The sequence below is a fragment of the Aotus nancymaae genome, unplaced genomic scaffold, assembly GCF_030222135.1.
Source record: "Aotus nancymaae isolate 86718 unplaced genomic scaffold, 86718_ANA_hifiasm-v0.15.2.pri h1tg000076l, whole genome shotgun sequence".
In the NCBI taxonomy this organism is placed as follows: Eukaryota; Metazoa; Chordata; class Mammalia; order Primates; family Aotidae; genus Aotus; species Aotus nancymaae.
Window position 1 is genome coordinate 3885305 of NW_026988491.1, and position 20695 is coordinate 3905999.

Consider the following 20695-nt stretch of genomic DNA (forward strand, 5'->3'; position numbering starts at 1 on the left):
ATAAAGGGTAGGCATTAGGGATACCACATCCAAGAGCTTGACAAAGGAACAGGTAAACAGGTAAAAAATGGAATCTGTACCCCAGAGACTCCAGGGAATGGGTATGGGGCGTGGGTCCAAGCCCCAAACCAAGTCTGGGTATAACTAGTCACACTGGGGAGAATGCCAGGTCCATTCCTGAGTGGAATTCCTGGTAAGTGGTCGGCTCTAGACTTTGCGTTTTCCCACCCACAAAGTGGTAATGGGACAGTTCTCATCATTATTGGTACATTTGCATTGGGACCTTCTAGACTCAATCTAATAAAAGCACATCTTTATAAGAAAACCACGTCACATTGACAGTTGGGTAGCACTTTCTTTTTATCAGTAGTAACCCAAGTATGGTACCAGGCAGACTTGCTTTCATTTATAATAAACATTTATTGAATAACCATAGGAATGGTAAGTGCCAACCACAGTAGGGCCCTGTCTTCTAGAGGTTGAATTTTGTACTTTGCAAGTGTATTTTAAGGGCGCCAGCAAACTCTTTTGCTACTTGTCTCAATGGCTAAGACATCGTCTAGTCTCGGGTCCTGCAGCCCTGGGAAGGTAAATAAAGGACCGTGGCAACCTTTATTCAGCACTCTACACTGGGTTACTGGTCACCTGCTGGCTGGTGCCAATTTGCCCTGGCCCCAGCAAAGATGGAAGTAGCAAAGGTGATGAAGGATGTGAAGATACCCTTGTGGGTGGGGATAAGGGGAAGGGCACACAGAGGTCAGCAAGACAAGGCCTTTGGCTGTTTCTGGGAGGCCTTGCCAAAACTTCCCACCTGTGTTCTGCTGCCATGCCCTTCTCTTAATCTTGCACTCCAGGCTGTGCAGTTTAGGGATAACGGCCCTCTCCAGCTACAGGCCAGTTTACCAGTGATGTTCATGCAACCATATTCACCAGGCTACATCTTTACCATCCTTTCTTTGAAAGGGCCCCATCTTCAGAGTTTTGGACGTTAAGTATGTGACTTAAAGATCCTAAAGATAGGATTTCTGGTGGTCACAAGACTGTGAACTCCTAACTAGGGTCTAGGTTTGTTTTGAAATAATCTGGTCCATACTTGAGTAAGTAAAATGATGAATGATCTAAGAGAGTGATTGGTTCAAGGAATATGCTTCATCAATTTTTAAACTCAAAATACAGGGCAAGGGGCAAAGTATGACCAAGTAATATTCTGTTTCTGGTTTGTTTTTTTTTTTTTTTTTTTTGAGACGGAGTTTCGCTCTTGTTACCCAGGCTGGAGTGCAATGGCGCGACCTCGGCTCACCGCAACCTCCGCCTCCTGGGTTCAGGCAATTCTCCTGCCTCAGCCTCCTGAGTAGCTGGGATTACAGGCACGCGCCACCATGCCCAGCTAATTTTTTGTATTTTTAGTAGAGACGGGGTTTCACCATATTGACCAGGATGGTCTCGATCTCTTGACCTCATGATCCACCCGCCTCGGCCTCCCAAAGTGCTGGGATTACAGGCGTGAGCCACTGCGCCCGGCCTGTTTGTTTTTTTTAAAGGGAGAAGGGGTGTGTGTTTCTTTCTTTTTTTTTGAGATGGAGTCTCGCTCTGTAGCCAGGCTGGAGTGCAGTGGCACGATCTCGGCTCACCGCAACCTCTGCCTCCCCGGTTCAAGCAATTCTTCTGCCTCAGCCTCCCGAGTAGCTGGAACTACAAGTGTGTGCCACCACGCTCAGCTAATTTTTGTATTTTTAATAGACACGGGGTTTCACCATGTTGGCCAGGATGGTCTCGATCTCCTGACCTCGTGATCCACCCGCCTCGGCCTCCCAAAGTGCTGGAATTACAGGCATGAGCCACCATGCCCAGCCTGTTTTTTTTTTTTTTTTTTTTTTAAGACAGGGTCTTGCTCTGTCACCCAGGCTATAGAGTGCAGTGGCACAATCATGGCTCACTGCAGCTTCAACCTCCTGGGCTCAAGCAGTCCACCTCAGCCTCCCAAGTAGCTGGGACTACAGGTGAATGCCACCATGCCTGGCTAGTTTTTAACTTTTTTGTGGAGATGGTCTTGCTATATTGCCCAGGCTAGTCTTGAACTCTTGGCTTCCAGCAATCCTCCTGCCTCGGCCTCCGAAAGTGCTGAGATTACAGGCATGAGCCACTGCACCTGGTCTGTATTTTTTTGAATCTCCTTTCAGAACAGTATAGTAAAGGTATCCTTTTCTAAATATGGGTTATTCATGGCCTATTGTAAATCCTAAGCTGGCTTCTGACAGGCAAGTTCCCAATAGGATCTTAGCTTGGCTCCCCTCCTCTCCAGTCCTAGTATGTGCAGGAAATACAAACTTATTTAAATAGTAGTTTACATTAAATATAATTTTAAAAGTAAATCACCTGTGCGAGTGAAGCATTTTCTTAAACAAGATATGTGTCCTTAGATCCCATGCATTAGCCTGGTTGTATTGGAAGTCAAGGAGTAAATGGAATTTAAGCACCTTAGAGATATGTATATGTACACACATACACACATTTGAGACAGGTTCAAACTCCTGGGCTCAGGTGATCCTCCCGAGTAGCTGGTATTACAGGCACTTGCAGCTGCAACCAGCTGCCTTATATATTGTCCTGCCCTCTTCAGTGTAAAAACCAGAAAACATATCACGATGTCCTAGATTTTGTGAAAAATGTCTTTTGTGTCTCTCGACTGGATCATGCTTCATGATCCTTGAGACCTCCACGTTCTGGTGGAGCAGGGAAGCCTGAACTTTAAAAGGCCACGTGGCTAAGTGGCTTCCCTGAGGCCTGCCTCTCCTAGGAAGGCATTCCCTACCCCAGATCCTGCAGCCTTTCATCCCACGGCCATTACACTTTCCAGGTGCACCCGCATCAAAGCACAGGTACCGTGCTCCTGATCTGGACTTACCTGAATTGCACGTTCCCCAAGGGCGCTGTTTGATGTGCTTGATTGTGGAATGAAAGCCAAATAAAGGAATGAGAGGGCCTGTTTATTTCCTCATTTTTAGTGCTTTTCCTCAGGGCCCTTCTATGTCTGGAGAAGGAATTTATGAAAAAGCCTGGGATACCACCTAAGCGGAAAACACCAGCATCTATTTACAATTACATTAACTCTGGCATCCATGAGCCATTGGCCTCAGGCAGAGGAGTCTGTGTCCCTAAAGAGCTGTATGGATAGCCAGCGCGGTGGCTCATGCTTAAAATCTCAGCACTTTGAGAGGCTGGGATGGGAGGATCACTTGAGCCTAGGAGCTCAAGACCAACCTGGGCAACATAGACCTTATCTCTAAAAAAAAAAATTGCCTGGCATGGTAGCATGCACCTGCAATCCCAGCTACTCAGGAGCCTAAGGCAGGAGGATCATTTGAGCCCAGGAATTTGAGGCTGCAGTGAGCTATGACCACACTACTCCCACCTGGGTGGCAAAGCGAAAGCCCATCTCTGATAGAAAGATAGCTCTATGGTGGAGGAAGGTGATGCCACCCTGACCTCACACTTTGTCAGCTCTGTCATCAGCATCCTCTCTTCCTGGAGGAGGGTGACAGGTCCATTGCAGTTCCGAGTTGCTCTGACAGCCCACTGCTTCTCAGTTGAGTGGCCAAGACTGGGAATTTGGAAGGGACCTAGTCATAACATAGGTGGCCTCCCCGACCCTCCCCCACCCTTTTTTTTTTTTTTTTTTTTTTTTTGAGCCAGAGTCATACTCTGTCACCCAAACTGGAGTGCTATGGTGTGTGATCTTGGTTCACTGCAACCTCCGCCTCCCAGGCTCAACAGATTTTCCTGCCTCAGCCTCCTGAGTAGCTGGGAATACAGGCACGTGCCACCACATCCGGCTGATTTTCTGTATTTTTAATAGAGACAGGGTTTCTCCATGTTGGCCAGGCTGGTCTGAAACTCCTGACCTCAGGTGATCCACCCACCTCAGCCTCCCGAAGAGCTGTGCTGGGATTACAGGCATAAGGCACTGTACCCGGGCATCCTCCCACCCACCCCTGCTTTTTTTTTTTTTTTTTTTTTTTTTTAACATGGGAAAACTAAGGCTGAAAGGGATTCAGTGACTTGTCCACTGTTAGCAGCATGCCAATGGCAGGGGCAGGAATAGCTCCCAGGATTCACGCCTGACTCCTAGCCTAGCCATTTGGTGATGAAACGGTGTGGTGGACAAATCGGCAGAGACTTTAAATGCATTGAATCTCCCTTCAAAAAAAAAGAGTCCCCTGCAAGACAAGGACTGATTGTCTAGGGTGCCAGAACTTCTTAAACTGCCAAGGAACTTGCAGTATACTGAAGATTTTACTGAAGTTGCTTTTGGTACTGTTTGGAAGCAATTGGTTTGTTGTAAAAGCTATGTGGTGAGACTGCCCTCTAGTGGGCCAGTGGAGCCATTGGTCTAGCTGTGTTCTGGGCAACATTGCATTCTCACCCCATGTTAATGTAGGGTGATTATTCCTATTGAAAGGAATTTCAATTTTATTTCTCAAGCACTCTGGCCAATAGTAACTCTATTGATCTCTAAGCAATAGCCATCATTTGCCCATCTTATAGAAGGCTGGTTTTGCCCTCTATACATACACACATTAGAAGTGTCTTACTTCCCTAACAAGATTCAGGCTCCTAAAAGCCAGGGTGGGTATGTATGTATGTATGTATATATACATGTATTTTGTGGCGACAGGATCTCACTCTGTCACCCAGGCTAGAATGAAGTGGCGCAATCACAACTCAGCCTCTACCTCTTGGGCTCAATCAAACCTCTTGCCTCAGCCTCCCGAGTAGCTGAGACTACAGGCGTGCCCTGCCACACCCGGCTAATTTTTTAGAGATTGGGTCTCGCTATGTTGCCTAGACTGGTCTCGAACTCCAGCCAGGCTATATCTTAAGTCTTATTTTTCCACAGCTTCTACCTTGCTGTCCCCTTAGCTGGATATGGAATTAGAAGGTTCTTTGGGATGGAAAGGAATCCTCCCCCAAAAAGAATCCCATCACTTCTCATTTGTTCCTAAAACATTCTAATCTCATCTCTCTGATCAGTAGTTCCCCAAGTGGTTGAATCATCTGAATCCCCCAGAAAGCATACAGAACTCAGTTTCCTGGGCCTGACTCCAGCCCTGCTCAATCAGTCTCTGTGGTTTGAGCCAGGAAATCTGCTTTACAAACTTCCCAAGTGGCTTTTGATGTGTATCCAGGTCTGGCAGCCAACTGCTTCAAAGCCCCATTTATAATTATTTTTCACAGCTCCCACCACAGACAGTGTCTCCAGAGGTCTTCAGCTTGTGTCACTTATTAAAATTAACCATTTTGAGACTCATTCAGAAATATTCAATATTCAGAAATATTCTAACTGGGTGATAGGGGAAGGAAGAAGGAACCACATGAGATGGGCCAAAGGCATTTGCTTTGGTTGCCAGTGGCTCTGAAACAGGAAATACTGAAACCAATACCTCTATACTGACTGGGCAGGTTGTTGATGTGTAGGTTGTTTTCAGTATTTGGGCTGGATAGGTATACAAAAGTTTGTTAAATAATCAATTTCAATTATGTATTTTCTCCTATTCTTTTTTTTTTTTTTTTTTTTTTTTAAAGACAGAGTCTTACTCTGTCACCCAGGCTAGAGTGCAATGGCACCGTCTCGGCTCACTGCAACCTCCACCTCCTGGGTTCAAGCAATTCTCCTGCCTCAACCTCCCAAGTAGCTGGGACTACAGGCATGCACCACCACACCCTGCTAATTTTTATATTTTTAATAGAGACAGGGTCTCGCCATGTTGGCCAGGCTGGTCTTGAACTCCTGACCTCATGACCTCATGATCTGCCTGCCTCAGCCTCCCAAAGTGCTGGGATTACAGGTGTGAGCCACTGCACCCAGCCATATTTTCCACTATTCCAAGTCATCTGACCTCACGAATACCATACAAGGTAGGTGAAATTGTCCTCTTTAAAAAAAAAGTTTTTAAATCGACAAAATAATTTTACATATTCATGGGGTACATAGTGATATTTCGATAAATATAAGGTATAGTGATCAGATCGGGGAATTAGCATATCTATTATCTCAAACATTTAGCATTTCTTTGTGTTGGAAATGTCTTCCTTTTAGCTATTTGAAACTATATACTATTGTTAACTCTACTCATCAGTCCCCTTCTTTATAGATGGGAAAATTGAGAGTTAGGGAAGTGAGGTAACTTGCCTGAAGTCACATAAGTTGGTAACTGTCAGATTCTGCATTTGATTACAGGCCTGATTGTCAAGGCCAGCTTTGGAAAGGTAAGAGGACCAGAGGGCCAACCTGCTCTTTTTTACTCTGGCAGGCCAAGCGAGCAGTACAGCGGGGAGCCACTGCAGTCATCTTTGATGTGTCTGAAAACCCAGAAGCTATTGACCAGGTAAACTCCTCAGGCCATGCCAATGCTGCAGCCTCCTTGAGAAAAGCACTTCCTTTAGTGAGCTTGGCTTGTCCTGGTCATGTCACTGTCATCTCAGGGCATTTGCTCTTGTCTTCTGAAGTTAGATGTCCACATTTGGACATAATCTCCAAGGGAGATGTACTGGGAGAGGTTAACAGCCAGGAATTGGGGCACAGGGGGCATTTTCTAAGACCTTTCTGGGCCTTCTGCTTGCCCAGTTCATCCCCAAACAAGCATCATTCTCAGCCTTGCTCCTCTGTGAGCTCCAAGGCTGTAATGTTGGAAGAGTTGGAGAATTCCAGACAGGTATTCAGTGTTCCCTCCCTGCAGCCTTTCCTTCTCTCTACTGCTTTTCAAAGTAAGCACACCTTTTAACCAGGGCCCTCTCTTCTTCCTTAGCTGAACCAGGGCTCGGAAGACCCGCTCAAGAGGCCGGTGGTGTATGTGAAGGGTGCAGATGCCATTAAGCTGATGAACATCGTCAACAAGCAGAAAGTAGCTCGAGCAAGGATCCAGCACCGCCCTCCTCGAGTGAGCCTCTGCACTGTTTGACCCACACTCGGGGCCTTCTCTGCTACTACCTGTCCCTTTATTTCCCTTGGGCTCTAGACTTTCATTCCTTACTCTGTCTAAAATGCTGGCCTACCCCCAGGTTCCTGGAGGTTTCGATCAGCTATTGGACTCAAGGCCAGGGAGAAATTTTACTCATGGTCCTTTAGAGCAAATTTGAAAAATTCTACCAGAAATAGATGCTTTTGTACTAAGATGTCTCTGGCCTCTTCCACCTGACATTCCCTCTTGGCGATCTCTCACCTTTTCTTTTCCATCCCATCTCCCTCTGCAAACTGAGGAGGATTGAAGGGATGGGGCACCCAGCACTTGGCCTCCTGTGTCTTTGTACTTCCATCTGACTTAGACACTAGAGAAGGAAGTACTTCCTTCTTCCTGTAGAGTAGTTTACCTTATTGAAACTACTCAAGTTAATTTGAGTGTGGAAAAGTTAGCTTTCAACTGGGATTGAGTTTGATGGCTAACGAATAGCACACTACTGGCCACTAACTCTTAACTGGCCTCTTCTGCTCAAACCTCAAGCTGAAGAATTCTAGGAACCTTGGGCTGGTGCCCTGTATTGATATTATTTCCTCCTCACCAATATTGGGACATTCCCATGTAGGATGATTCTTTCCCATGCACGACATATCCAGATACGTACAGCATCGACTTTGCAAAGCTCTATCCCCATTGGCCAAATGCACATCCCAGATAAGGTGGCTTCGAGGTTTTGGGAGGTAGTGTGCTATGAGGAAAAAGGTAAGAACTAAAACTAGAGGGAGTTTGCAGACTGACTTGCTGGCTTCATTTTAAAGGAAAGAAAAAAAAAGAGCACTTTGGTAAATATGACTCATTGTAGTGGAAGCTGATATTTGTGGAAGCAGCATACAATTTTCTGAGTTGTTGTAAACCATTAATTATATGGTTAGTAATCGCTGTTCCCTCAAAACATGACACTCACTCTTTTGTCCTATAAATGTGATTATTTGTGTTTATTTGGAAGTCCTTTCTTACCAGTTACAGCCAACTTTGCCGTATTCCACAGGGAGCCAGGCTTCACCAACAGAGTTCCCTTGGCTCTTGGGGGGCCTGGCTGAGATCGCCGCAGGCCTCCCCCAGCCACACCGAAGGCAGTACTTGAGCCTAGGGAGCACACCATGTGCGTATGAGTAGAATCTCAGGAGTTTCCTGCAAACTGAGGGGAACCTCACCCTGGTCACCCCATCTTGATCCTGACCAAGCCAAGTTAACCCATGTGCCGATTACCAGGCTGGAGGGAGGCTGTGACTCACTGTGTTTGTGTTCCATTCCAGCAACCCACTGAATACTTCGACATGGGGATTTTCCTGGCTTTCTTCGTCGTGGTCTCCTTGGTCTGCCTCATCCTTCTTGTCAAAATCAAGCTGAAGCAGCGACGCAGTCAGGTAGTGCCTCTGTGTGTAGCCCATGAGCAATAACCACTGTTGCCCCAACACTGGGGAAAACCAGGACTCTCCTCACCTTATTTTTTGATGGTGCAACATGGAGCCTCACAGCCGTGGACTCTGAGCTCCACAGCCTGTTCCCAGTGGCCTACAAACACCAAAGATGGAAAAAAATAAGAGCAAACTAGGCCAGGCACCGTAGCTCATGCCTGTAATCCCAGAACTTTGGGAAGCCAAGGCAAGCAGATCACTTGAGCTCAGGAGTTTGATGACAGCCTGGTCGACATGGCAAAATCCCATCTCTACAAAAATTAGCTGGGCATGGTGGCGTGCACCTGTAGTCCCAGCTACTCGGGAGGCTGAGGTGGGAGGATCACTTGAGCCTGGGGAGCAGAGGTTGCAGTGAGCTATGATCACACCACTGCACTCCAGCCTGGGTGACAGAATGAGACACTGTCTCAAAAATTTAAAAAAAGAGAAAAGAAAAACATACAGCCCAGTGCCTTCTCTGTTCTAAAAGGGCTAGTCCTACAAAGGCTGAGCATTGGGAATGTCTCCAGCCAATGTTTTGAAGGAAGTGTTTCTTTTATTTTTTTATTTTTTGAGACAGGATCTCACTCTGTCACCCAGGCTGGAGTGCAATGACGTAATCTTGGCTCACTGCAACCTCCACGTCCCAGGTTCAAGTGAGTCTTGTGCCTCAGCCTCCCGAGTAGCTGGGATTACAGGCACCCTGCTAATTTTTGTATTTTTAGTAGAGACAGCGTTTCACCATGTTGGCCTGGCTGGTCTTGAACTCCTGATTTCAGTTGATCCGCCTGCCTTGGCCTCCCAACTGGGATTACAGGTGTGAGCCACCATGCCGAGCCCAAAGGAAGTGTTTAAATCAATGTTAATACGTGTTGTATACACTCCACAGGTCTAGAAGATATGTGTTGTGGCAGTCTGAGTTTTGAGTGCTTTCTCAGAAGTCTATTCTGGCACAATAGAGGCACGTTTGCCTGTCCCAGAGCATCAGTTGGCGCCCTAGAGCCTTGGCCCTCTGATAGCATCTGTGGTCCAGCAGCAACAGCAGCACCTGGAAGCCTGATAGAAATGCAGAGTCTGAGGCCCTACCCCAGACCCACCCAGTGTACCAGGCTTTCCAGGTGATGCTTGATAAACAGTAACTGCTATAGCACTGCAGCCACCACATCACTTTGTGCTTGTAGGAAGGAGAGACTCAAGGGTGGAAGGTGGTGAGAGGATAAGCAGAGATATGGACCCCCAAATGTATGGCAGGGTCATGTCTCAGGGGAGAGATGGTGGATCCTGGCAGGCCATCTGTAGAGAAGAGAATCACCAAAGTTCTCATGAGGGTTGGGCGACCACTCCCAACATGGTGATGGCTTGTGAGCACAGCCTATTTGCCAGGTGCTAAGCACTTACACATTGTCTATTTACTGTCACCACTTCCTTCAACAGAAAGAGGAGGAACCTTTGGTGTAGAACAGGTTGATAACTCAGGGTCTGGCAGAGTTAGGAGGCAGCAGGTTTAAGTAATTGGTGGAGACCCCTGCCTTCAAATCAGAGAGACTCCTGCTAGTCTTGCCACTTGGGAAAAGCCTAGGTTGATGTGGAGGCTCCACGGGTCTGGAGAATGTGTGCTGTGGCTGCCTGAGCTTTGAGCGACTTCTCAGAAGTCTGTTCTGGCACGATAGAGAAGTGAGAAGTGTCTTCCTGACCCAGTGAATCGAGTATCACGTCCCTGGGGTGAGTGCCACTGTCATACATACTGGACCCTCACACAGACCACATTTTACTGTGCAGAATTCCATGAACAGGCTGGCTGTGCAGGCTCTGGAGAAGATGGAAACCAGAAAGTTCAACTCTAAGAGCAAGGGGCGCCGGGAGGGGAGCTGTGGGGCCCTGGACACACTCAGCAGCAGCTCCACGTCTGACTGTGCCATCTGCCTGGAGAAGTACATTGACGGAGAGGTAATGGTAGAGGCAGGCCCGTCCTGGGTGGGGAAAACTTAGGCAGGTCAGCAGAGGTGCCCAAGACTTAGAAAGGACTGGGCCCCATGTCCTGTCACACATATCAACTTTTAGAGTCACTCTTCAGAAAATTCTGAGACTTGACTTGATACTTGACTGGGTGTTTTTACTTACAAAGAGACAAAGGATTTGATATCCCTCACTTTTTTTTCTTGTAGCTTTTTGAGAATTTTAGGTCTAGTACCGTGCCTATAGTCCTAGCTACTTGGGAGGCTGAGGGGAAAGGATCACTTGAGGCTAGGAATTTGAGGCTACAGTGAGCTATGATTACACCACTGCATGCCGGCCTGGACAACAGAGTGAGACCTTGTCTCTCTTGGAAAGAAAATTTCAGACCTTCAGAAAAGACTAGTACCATAGATGATTTATGTCACGGACCTAGAATCACCCATGATTAACATTTTGCTGCATTTGCTCGCTCTCCCTCTCCCTAGACAGATGCATACATACACATATTTGGGGGTCAGGGAGCAAACCACTTGAGAATTTCAGACATTTGATGCCCCTTTGCTGAAAATCTTCCACTGCTGCATAGACTGTTGGATGGAAATGGAGTTTTTGCAGAATAGAATAATAGATTCTTGGATGGACTCTGGGTTCTTATCCTGGTCTTGGTGGATTTTTGCTTTGTGATCCTGGGCAAGTGACTTCATTTTCTTGTGACATGGGCCCAACACTGACCAGCATTCCAGGTGATCATGAAGCTTCCATGAGAAGATCCAGGTAGACCTTTTGTCATTTTATCAGGCACAGTGTTAGGTGTGAGATGGAATATTATTGTGCTGGACAGGTCAGAAAATGGAAAGACAAAGTAACACAAGCAAATTTGGAAGATGCTTAGGCTTAGGAACTCTGGAGGTGGTTCTGTCCCAGTAACCCCATCTCTCTAGATAGGCTGCTTTTCTTATAAACCATGTGCTGCCATGACGAGGTTCAGGGTCCAGTAAAGGAGGGGACAGCAGAGCTTTGCCCCTTTGCTGCCCCACCTGTCAATCATGAGTCCCAGGCATCTTCCTTTCTACTCATGCCCATTTGGGGTACCCAGGGTCAGCCAGCACCTCAGAGAGGGAGCATATCTTGGGGTATACCCGGCCCTCTCTCCATACCCCCAGGGCTCCCATCCTCACTGGCACAAGGCCTTGGTCTTCCCTGTATGGAGGCACAAGGGTACGAGTGTGCATGCCCTCCTCCAGCTACAGAAAAGACGCCTGCCTCTGCATGTTCCCACTCCTTTAACACTGAGGACTGTGACTGGGGCTGGCTGCTGGCAGTTTCCTTCTCCCTAGAACACATGGGTGGGCCCTGCTTCTAGGGAACTGAGCTGACCCCTACCTGGAGGTGGGGAGGAGAGTTGGGAAGGGCACTGGCATGGTGTGCGGGGCTCTGCAGGAGGGCACACCTGTGAGGCTGAAGGCAGACCTGTGTCCCCTCTCTTCCTGCCCAGGAGCTGCGGGTCATCCCCTGTACTCACCGGTTTCATAGGAAGTGCGTGGACCCCTGGCTGCTGCAGCACCACACCTGCCCCCACTGTCGGCACAACATCATAGGTAACTGTCACCTGCCTCAGCCACTGCTGAAGAGTCAAGTGAGAGGACACTGTCCCTACCAAGCACCTAGCTAGAGTGTGACACACACTGCAGGCTTGGAAGTGAGCAGAGCCACCACAGCTCTGTCCTCTGGACTTGGAGGCCTGGCAGCCTTGAGTTTTGGAGGTTGGCTGCACAACCCTTAGGAGACCCTGGCATTAAGAATTGCCCTGAGTTCAAGTTTGGGCTTCATGTTAAGCAGCTTCCTGACCTTGGGCAAGACATCTGGCCTCTCCCTGAGGCCCCTAATCTCTTTAGTGTCAATGACAGTAATGGTGTTTGCCCACACCCCGTACCACGGGGGTGTTCCTAGGACCACAGAGACGATGAGTGTGCAGTGGCCGGCTTGTGCTGTTGCTCCTATGTCACTGTGTCATTAAATAGGGATGGAGGAACGCTGGCATCTTGGAATCCGATTCTTTGCAGACTCCTGTGGTGCCCTGTCAGGCAGAGCAGTGGGGAGGTGAGAACGGGGCCCTTACAGGAAATGGGCCATTTCACACAGAGAGGCAGGTCAACCTCGGCTGCTGCAGATGAGTTTGGGGGCAGGGTTGTGAGAATGGGCACCTTGGCAGGTGACCAACTCTGCTGCTTCAGCCTTTGCCCAGTTTAAAAATCCCCTCTAGCCCTTGACACCAGTATGCTCAGCCCTGCCTACTCTGTTTCCTCCACCTGTCCCCAGAACAAAAGGGAAACCCAGGCGCGGTGTGTGTGGAGACCAGCAACCTCTCACGTGGTCGGCAGCCGAGGGTGACCCTGCCGGTGCATTACCCCGGCCGTGTGCACAGGACCAACGCCATCCCAGCCTACCCTACGAGGACAAGCATGGACTCCCACGGGAACCCCGTCACCTTGCTGACCGTCGACCGGCACGGGGAGCAGAGCCTCTTTTCCCCTCAGACCCCCGCCTACGTCCGCAGCTACCCACCCCTCCACCTGGACCACAGCCTGGCAGCTCACCGCTGCGGCCTGGAGCACCGGGCCTACTCCCCAGCCCACCCCTTCCGCAGGCCCAAGTTGAGCGGCCGCAGCTTCTCCAAGGCAGCTTGCTTCTCCCAGTACGAGACCATGTACCAGCACTACTATTTCCAGGGCCTCAGCTACCCGGAGCAAGAGGGGCAGCCCCCGCCTAGCCTCGCGCCCCGGGGCCCGGCACGTGCCTTTCCTCCGAGTGGCAGCGGCAGCTTGCTGTTCCCCACCGTAGTGCACGTGGCCCCGCCCTCCCACCTGGAGAGCGGTAGCACGTCCAGCTTCAGCTGCTATCACGGCCACCGCTCGGTGTGCAGTGGCTACCTGGCCGACTGCCCGGGCAGCGACAGCAGCAGCAGCAGCAGCTCCGGTCAGTGCCACTGTTCCTCTAGTGACTCTGTGGTAGACTGCACTGAGGTCAGCAACCAGGGCGTGTACGGGAGCTGCTCCACCTTCCGCAGCTCCCTCAGCAGCGACTATGATCCCTTCATCTACCGCAGCCGGAGCCCCTGTCGAGCCAGTGAGGCGGGGGGCTCAGGCCAGGGGCCTGCACTGTGCTTCGAGGGCTCCCCGCCACCCGAGGAGCTCCCGGCGGTGCACAGTCATGGTGCTGGGCGGGGCGAGCCTTGGCCAGGCCCTGCCTCTCCCTCGGGGGATCAGGTGTCTACGTGCAGCCTGGAGATGAACTACAGCAGCAACTCCTCCCTGGAGCACAGGGGGCCCAATAGCTCTACCTCAGAAGTGGGGCTCGAGGCTTCTCCTGGGGCCGCCCCAGACATCAGGAGGACCTGGAAGGGGGGCCACGAGGGGCCATCGTGTGCCTGCTGCGGCGAGCCCCAGCCCTCCCCACCCGAGCCTAGCGCTGGAGCAGCTGGCAGCAGCACCTTGTTCCTGGGTCCCCACCTCTTAGAGGGCTCTGGCCCCGTGGGTGGGGAGCCCCTGCCAGGAAGCTCCCAGGGCCCGTACGGCCTTCATCCCGACCATTTGCCCAGGACAGATGGGGTAAAATATGAGGGCCTGCCCTGCTGCTTCTATGAAGAGAAGCAGGTGGCCCATCGCGGCGGAGGGGGCAGCAGCTGCTACACTGAGGACTACTCGGTGAGTGTGCAGTATACGCTCACCGAGGAGCCCCCGCCCGGCTGCTATGCAGGGGCCTGGGACCTGAGCCAGCGCATCCCCATCATTCCAGAGGATGTGGACTGTGACCTGGGCCTGCCCTCGGACTGCCAAGGGACCCAAAGCCTCGGCTCTTGGGGTGGGACACGGGGCCCAGACGCCCCACGGCCCCATAGGGGCCTGGGAGCAACCCAGGAAGAGGAGCGGGCTCTGTGCTGCCAGGCTAGGGCCCTGCTGCGGCCTGGCTGCCCTCCGGAGGAGGCGGGTGCTGCCAGGGCCAGCCTCCCCAGTGCCCTCCAGGACATTCAGGAGTCCAGCACCACGGCCACTGAGGCTGCAGGTGAGAGAGCAGGAAATGGCGGTAGGCCAGAGCAGGAGTTTCCATCATGGTCGTCTTCTCTCTTAGGCATTTTCTGAATGACTTCCTTTGGCTTTAAACACCATCTGAGGCTGAAGACTTCCAAGGGTTACTCCTCAACCTGGCCCTCCCTCGGAGTTCAGACCCATTGAGCCCTCTGCTTGCATGACCTCTGGATGTCTCCCCCATATGCCTCCAGCTGGTCACGTCCACAGCAGTGCTCTCATTCCCTCCTCTGCCCTGCTGCCCACCCGTATGCTCACACCAAAAACCTAGCACCAGTTGGGCATAGTGGCTTGTGCCTGTAATCCTAACACTTTGGGAGGCTGAGGCAGTGGACCACTTGAGGCCAGGGGTTGGAGACCAGCCTGGCCAACATGGCGAAACCCCTTCTCTACAAAAAAATACAAAAATTAGCAGGATGTGGCAGGCGCCTGTATTCCCAGCTACTCAGGAGGCTGAGGCAGCAGAATCGCTTGAACCTGGGAGGTGGAGGTTGCAGTGAGCCAAGATTGCACCACTGCACTCCAGCTTGGGCGAAAGAGTGAGACTCCATCTCAAAAAAAACTAGGCCCTGTCTCTGTGCCCACCTTGCCCCTTGCGCTTCAGCCTCCTGGGCTTCTCAACCTGTCTGTGAAAGACCCCAGTTGCTTGTTTTTACCTCAGTCCATGAAAATGAATTCCCAGAAAATGAAACTTAGCAAAAGACATGCAAGATACAAGTCCAGATTTTTTATTGTTAAATTCAGCAGACATCAGATACCTACAGGATTTCCAAACGTGCTGCCTCAGTAATGAACTGTGTAGTCTGGCACCTCTGAGTAGCACTGCAACAAGATCTACCTGCAAAGTACATCCCAAATGCATCTACCTCTCTTCACCCCCACTGCTGTCCCCTCAGTCCAGCCCCATTTTCCTCTCTTCAGGGCAGAGGCAGTATAGCCTCTGACTGGTCTGCTGTCACTGGTCTTGCCTTCTATTCCACTTGGAGCCTGAGTGGCCTTTGGTGAAACATAAGTTGATGTCTTTGTGCTAGAAAACCCTTCAGTGACTTGCCATTACCTTTAAAATCTTAAAAATGTTAACTCCTGGCCTAGTGCTTTGGAAGACCAAGGCAGGAGGATCACTTGAGGCCAGAAGTTGGAGACCAGCTTGGGGAACTAGAACGAACCTATCTTAAAAAAAAAAAAAAGGCATTGTGACACATGCCATTAGTCCCAGCTACTCGGGAGGCTGAGCCCAAGAGATTGAGGCTCACCAATCTGCACTCCAGCAGAGTTAAGATCTCACCACTGCACTCCAGCCTAGGCAACAGGCAACACAGCAAGACCCTGTCTCAAAAATAATAATAAATGTTAGCATCTCACCCAGTTCTGTGTGATCCAGCCCCTGCCAACCCATCTGATGAGCTCCTGGTTCACTCTCCTTGCTTGCTGCTTTCACCCACTGTGGTCTTTGTCCCATTTTCCCCATGTGCCAAGCTCATTCCAGCCCCCAGACCTCTCCACTACTTTTCTTCTCCAGATCTTAGCTTAAGCGACACTCCGGCTCCCTCTGAGATCACCTGCATACCCTCTGTTCATTTCCTGTCATCCTTTTGCTAAATTACTTTGTCTCAAGGTCTGTAAGCTCTGTGAGGGGGTCCTTCTGCTTTTCCCAGGGCCTGACACATACTGGGCACCCAGTTAACATCACTAATATATTGGATTTTCATGCTACCTAAGGGCTTCTATTTTTTTATTTTTATTTTTATTATTTTTATTTTTATTTTTTGAGACGGAGTTTTGCTCTTGTTACCCAGGCTGGAGTGCAATGGCGCGATCTCGGCTCACTGCAACCTCCGTCTCCCGGGTTCAGGCAATTCTCCTCCATCAGCCTTCTGAGTAGCTGGGATTACAGGCACGCACCACCATGCCCAGCTAATTTTTTGTATTTTTAGTAGAGATGGGGTTTCACCATGTTGACCAGGATGGTCTCGATCTCTTGACCTCGTGATCCACCCACCTCGGCCTCCCAAAGTGCTGGGATTACAGGCGTGAGCCATCGCGCCCGGCCCCTAAGGGCTTCTAGAAAGCTCTCTACATCCAAAAGAGAGAGGCTGGCTCTCCAGAAGGCACCTGTGCTCTCAGCACAGATGGAGCCCCTCTAGGAAGAGGAGCCTGCTTCAGCCCTTAAGCGTACACAGGCCTGCCACACGCTGCAGATAGGGCCACCTGAGTCCCTTGTCTGGTCTCATGTGTGGTGCCAGCTCCCTCCCCTGATGATTGTTCTCTTTCTTTCCCAGGACCGAGATCTCGCTCAGCAGACAGCAGCAGCCCAGGAACCTGAGTTCAGAAGGAACTCTTACCTGCAAATTCGGAATTGTGTGGAGACTCCAAACTGACTTCCTTCAGAAAACTAAAACAAAAAATTTTTTTAGCTTTGACAAACACACAAAAGTGGTAATAAAGAGAGCCCTCCTTCTCAACCCAAAATGTGAGCCCCCTGTGGCAAAACCACCCCCTGCCCCATTAACAAATCAACAGACAAAATTCTCCGAGTCCGTTGCCTCTTTTGATAACATGTTCTGTTTTGTAAAGTGTGTGTGCTTGGAGTTCCAAGGTGTGGGATTGAGTTCTGTTGTTTTTTTTTTAAGATATTGTATGTAAATGTAAAAAGTTATTTAAATATATATTTTAAAGAACCCTAACCGCCAACTTTTGCTGAAAAAGAAAAAAAAATCACTGCTGCATTAAATGAACCACATCATGTGTAGATACTGTTGTCTCCCTGGAGGGAGCTCAGGCCTTTGAAAAGCTCAGGGCTTCACCTGCCTTAGAAAATGAACCAGAAACTTGAAGTAAAGCTAGTTGATATGGGTACAGGCTCTGAGGAGCAGTGTAAAACTGCCTCTTTCTTTCTCGTGGCAATCCCAATGTACACGATGTCAGGTCCCCGACGCCATGCCTCTCCAGCCCACGCCCTTAGGCAGGTGATGGAAGCAGCTAGGAATAGGGTGTACAAGAGCTGCAGCCCTGCAGAGCCTGGCCAAGCCGCTGCTATGAAAGTGATGGGGACGATTCTGCCCAGTGTCCTCGATCTGTCCCCTTGGGTCATGGTCCCAAGTGAAACAACAGAGTTCACATCTCATAGTAAGGGCATGTTCTTGGGGCCCTTGATCTGAACTCTGACCCTCAGGGCAGGGAAGAGGAGGCTGTCCCCCTTGGTTGTCCTGACTTTGGAGTCCTTTGCAAAAATATATTGGGCTCCCTGCCACTGGCTGCAGAAATGGCTTGACGGGGTGTGTGGGGGCAGACACCCAGAAGGAATGTACTTTTGTGGCCTTGGTGTCCGATGGGGCTGGGGGAGAGTGCTCTCCACTGACCCAGCAGCACACCAATGTGCAGTGCGTATTCGCCTCTGTGGGGCAGCCGCACCCCTCGGCTGCTGCTTCCTTGGGCTGCCTTTCTGGGGGCACGTGCCCAGACCCAGGAGGTCTGCACTGAGCTCCATTTGAATGATACCTTTCCTATCCCATTTCCCCACGGAAGCACTGCTTCAGGGTTATTCAGTCTTCTGCCTCATGGCTGAAATTGCTCATTTCGCCTGCAGATGTCTACTATCCTATCTACCTAATGCACTATTATGTATTGATTCTCCATGAGACAGAGAGAGAGAGACTATCAGATAGTTTACATCCAAAGGGTAGGTTTTTGTATATTTTTCCAGCCTTTTTTATTAAGGGGAAGGGGAGAGTTTAAAAACCCAAACCGCTGCGGTTTTAAGGTGTTTCATTTTTAAAAGGGAGAGAGAATCTATTTAAAGCTATTTCAGATCAGGGATTGTCATCCTTTTTTGTCCAATGTATTCCTTGTTCTTTAAAAATAATTTTTTTATAGGAAACTAATGATATTAGCCCTTGTGTTCACTAACTCTTCTGGTCACTTGTATTTGTTCATTCATTCATCAGATGTGTCGCCATCTGAAAGAATTGGCTCATTGGGTTTGCCAGCTCACTTGCGGAATAGGAAACTTGGGACCTGACCCCCTGTAGGTAGGAGGACAGGGACCGCCTGGGTTGCCAGGTGACAGTGCTGGTCCTTCTCTAGTCAGTTTCACAGGAAGTCAGCTCAGAATATTTTGAACGAGAATCTCGATCTATCAGAATATATTTTTCTTAAAAACCTTAGCGTATGATGAGGAAATTTACTTATCTCTGGTTAGGATTTGACAAATTCCAACATAAAATGATCAAACTATTTGCCATCGAGGGACTCACTGGTGAGATCTGTCCTTCAGCCTCTGGGGTACAGTCCCTTAGGGGTCTGCTTCTCAGACTGTGGCCCACACACCTGTTGCTGAGGGTGTGAGAAGCGCCTAAGCTGGTGACATGTGATCTGGGATGCTTTTATTTCTTGGGCTAGGAGTAGCAGCTGCTAAGGACAGCAGCTTGCATTACATGGTTTTAGGGAAGCGGGGTCTGGGTTTTAATATGAGCTGCAAAAAGCAGCTTCTCGTTGAGATTTTTGTTGTTGTTTGTGAGGTTTTGTGTTTTGTTTGTTTTGTTTTTAATGCCTTTGAGTGCATATTATCTTCCTCATCTGAAACCTAACTCCCAAAGTGGCTTTCTTTAGCCCTGGCTGGAAAACCACTCCTCAATAGCCTTAAGCAATAAATAGATGAGTAGAGAATGTGGCTTCCACTGGGCTTATTAAAATAAGTGTGTCTAGTTTTCTTTTCTTTTCTTTTCTTTTTTTTTTTTTTTGAGACAGAGTGTCACTCTGTCACCAGGCACCAAGCTGGAGTGCAGTGGCGTGATCTCAGCTCACTGCAACCTCCACCTCCCGGGTTCAAGCAATTCCCCTGCCTCAGCCTCCCGAGTAGCTGGGACTACAGGCGTATGCCACCATGCCCAGCTAATTTTTTTGTGTGTATTTTTAGTAGAGACGGGGTTTCACCATGTTGGCCAGGATGGTCTCGATCTCTTGACCTCGTGATCCACCCACCTCGGCCTCCCAAAGTGCTGGGATTACAGGCGTGAGCCACGGCGCCCAGCCTCTAGTTTTCACTTGAACAAGTGATAGCTGCAGATGGCAAAAGAAACTCATTTAATTTTTGTAGCTTACAGGTGGTAGAAACAAAAATGCAATTTCAAAACCTTAAATACCAACCATTGTCTTTTAAATTTGTGTTGGCTTATCAGTCAGGGGGATCACCATAATAAAAAAACCAATGATCTTATTTTGTCACACATAAATCAAAAGAAATGTCCTCTTTGAAGCTGTAAGACTCCACCAATGACACACACCCTTTTTGGTGGACTCTGAGTGGTATGTAGCGCTTTTATAGCCATGGAAACTGGGAGTATCTCATTTTACACTGAGAACCCCTGCCTCCAATCCCTCCAAGTTGGGGTGTGACCGTTGGGCATGGTCAAGTGACCCAGCCCTGGGTGTAGGACAGCCACGTTCAATGTACAGTTCTAGAACCAGCTAAAAATGGAAGTTTGGGTGTTTACCAACAAGGTACCTCTTTATGGACACAGCCCCAGTAAGCTGGCTTTAACTCTCAGCCCCTTCCCCCTCCTAACCCAAGCCCTTTTGTAAAATAAAGCCCCATCTGTCCCACTGCTCACATCCTTCTGTGCTGCTAGTTTCTACTCAAAGTTCATGCAGGACTAATGCTTTTAAAATGAGGTCTAAATAATTAATCTAGAATATCGTTCTTTAAACAGAACTGCCTTTTTCTACTCTATGTAAACTTTCTATGGTGTTGGTCTAACGAGGCACTATTTTTAATTTTTTTAATTTCTCCCATAGCACTTAAAAGAGATTTTGTAAAGACTTTGCTGTAAAGATTTTGTAATAAAATGGTCTAAGGGCTCTTTTTTCCAACATTACCATTTTAAAAAAATGTTTTAAAAGCTAGAAAACAACTTATGTATATTCTGTATATATATAGCAGCACATTTCATTTATGGAAATACGTTCTCAGAATATTTATTTACTAATATATTTATCTTAAGCCATGTCTTATGTTGAGAGTGTGACATTGTCGGAATAATCATTGAAAATGACTAACACAAGACCCTGTAAATACATGATAATTGCACACAGATTTTACATATTTGCAGACCAAAAATGATTTAAAACAAGTTTTAGTCTTCTATGGTTTTGTAACAAATTGTACAAATGACTGTAAAAAAAATACAATTTTATCAAGTATGTGTTATATCTTGTCATTGCTCTGTTCGGTAAAAGTCTACAG

The 20695-nt window shown here is 48.8% G+C and overlaps 1 protein-coding gene across 1 annotated transcript in view; it reads left to right on the forward strand.

Moving 5' to 3' along the window:
- The window catches only part of ZNRF3 (zinc and ring finger 3), a 170914-nt gene extending 150260 nt beyond the window's left edge, over positions 1 to 20654 (forward strand). The window contains exons 3-9 of the mRNA XM_021666151.2: positions 6312 to 6386; positions 6807 to 6938; positions 8273 to 8383; positions 10193 to 10360; positions 11865 to 11967; positions 12689 to 14431; positions 16734 to 20654. Of these exons, the coding sequence (XP_021521826.2) occupies positions 6312 to 6386; positions 6807 to 6938; positions 8273 to 8383; positions 10193 to 10360; positions 11865 to 11967; positions 12689 to 14431; positions 16734 to 16777 (2376 nt within the window). The 3' untranslated portion in view covers positions 16778 to 20654. The remainder of the gene's footprint in view (positions 1 to 6311; positions 6387 to 6806; positions 6939 to 8272; positions 8384 to 10192; positions 10361 to 11864; positions 11968 to 12688; positions 14432 to 16733) is intronic.
- Positions 20655 to 20695: the final 41 nt, after the last annotated feature.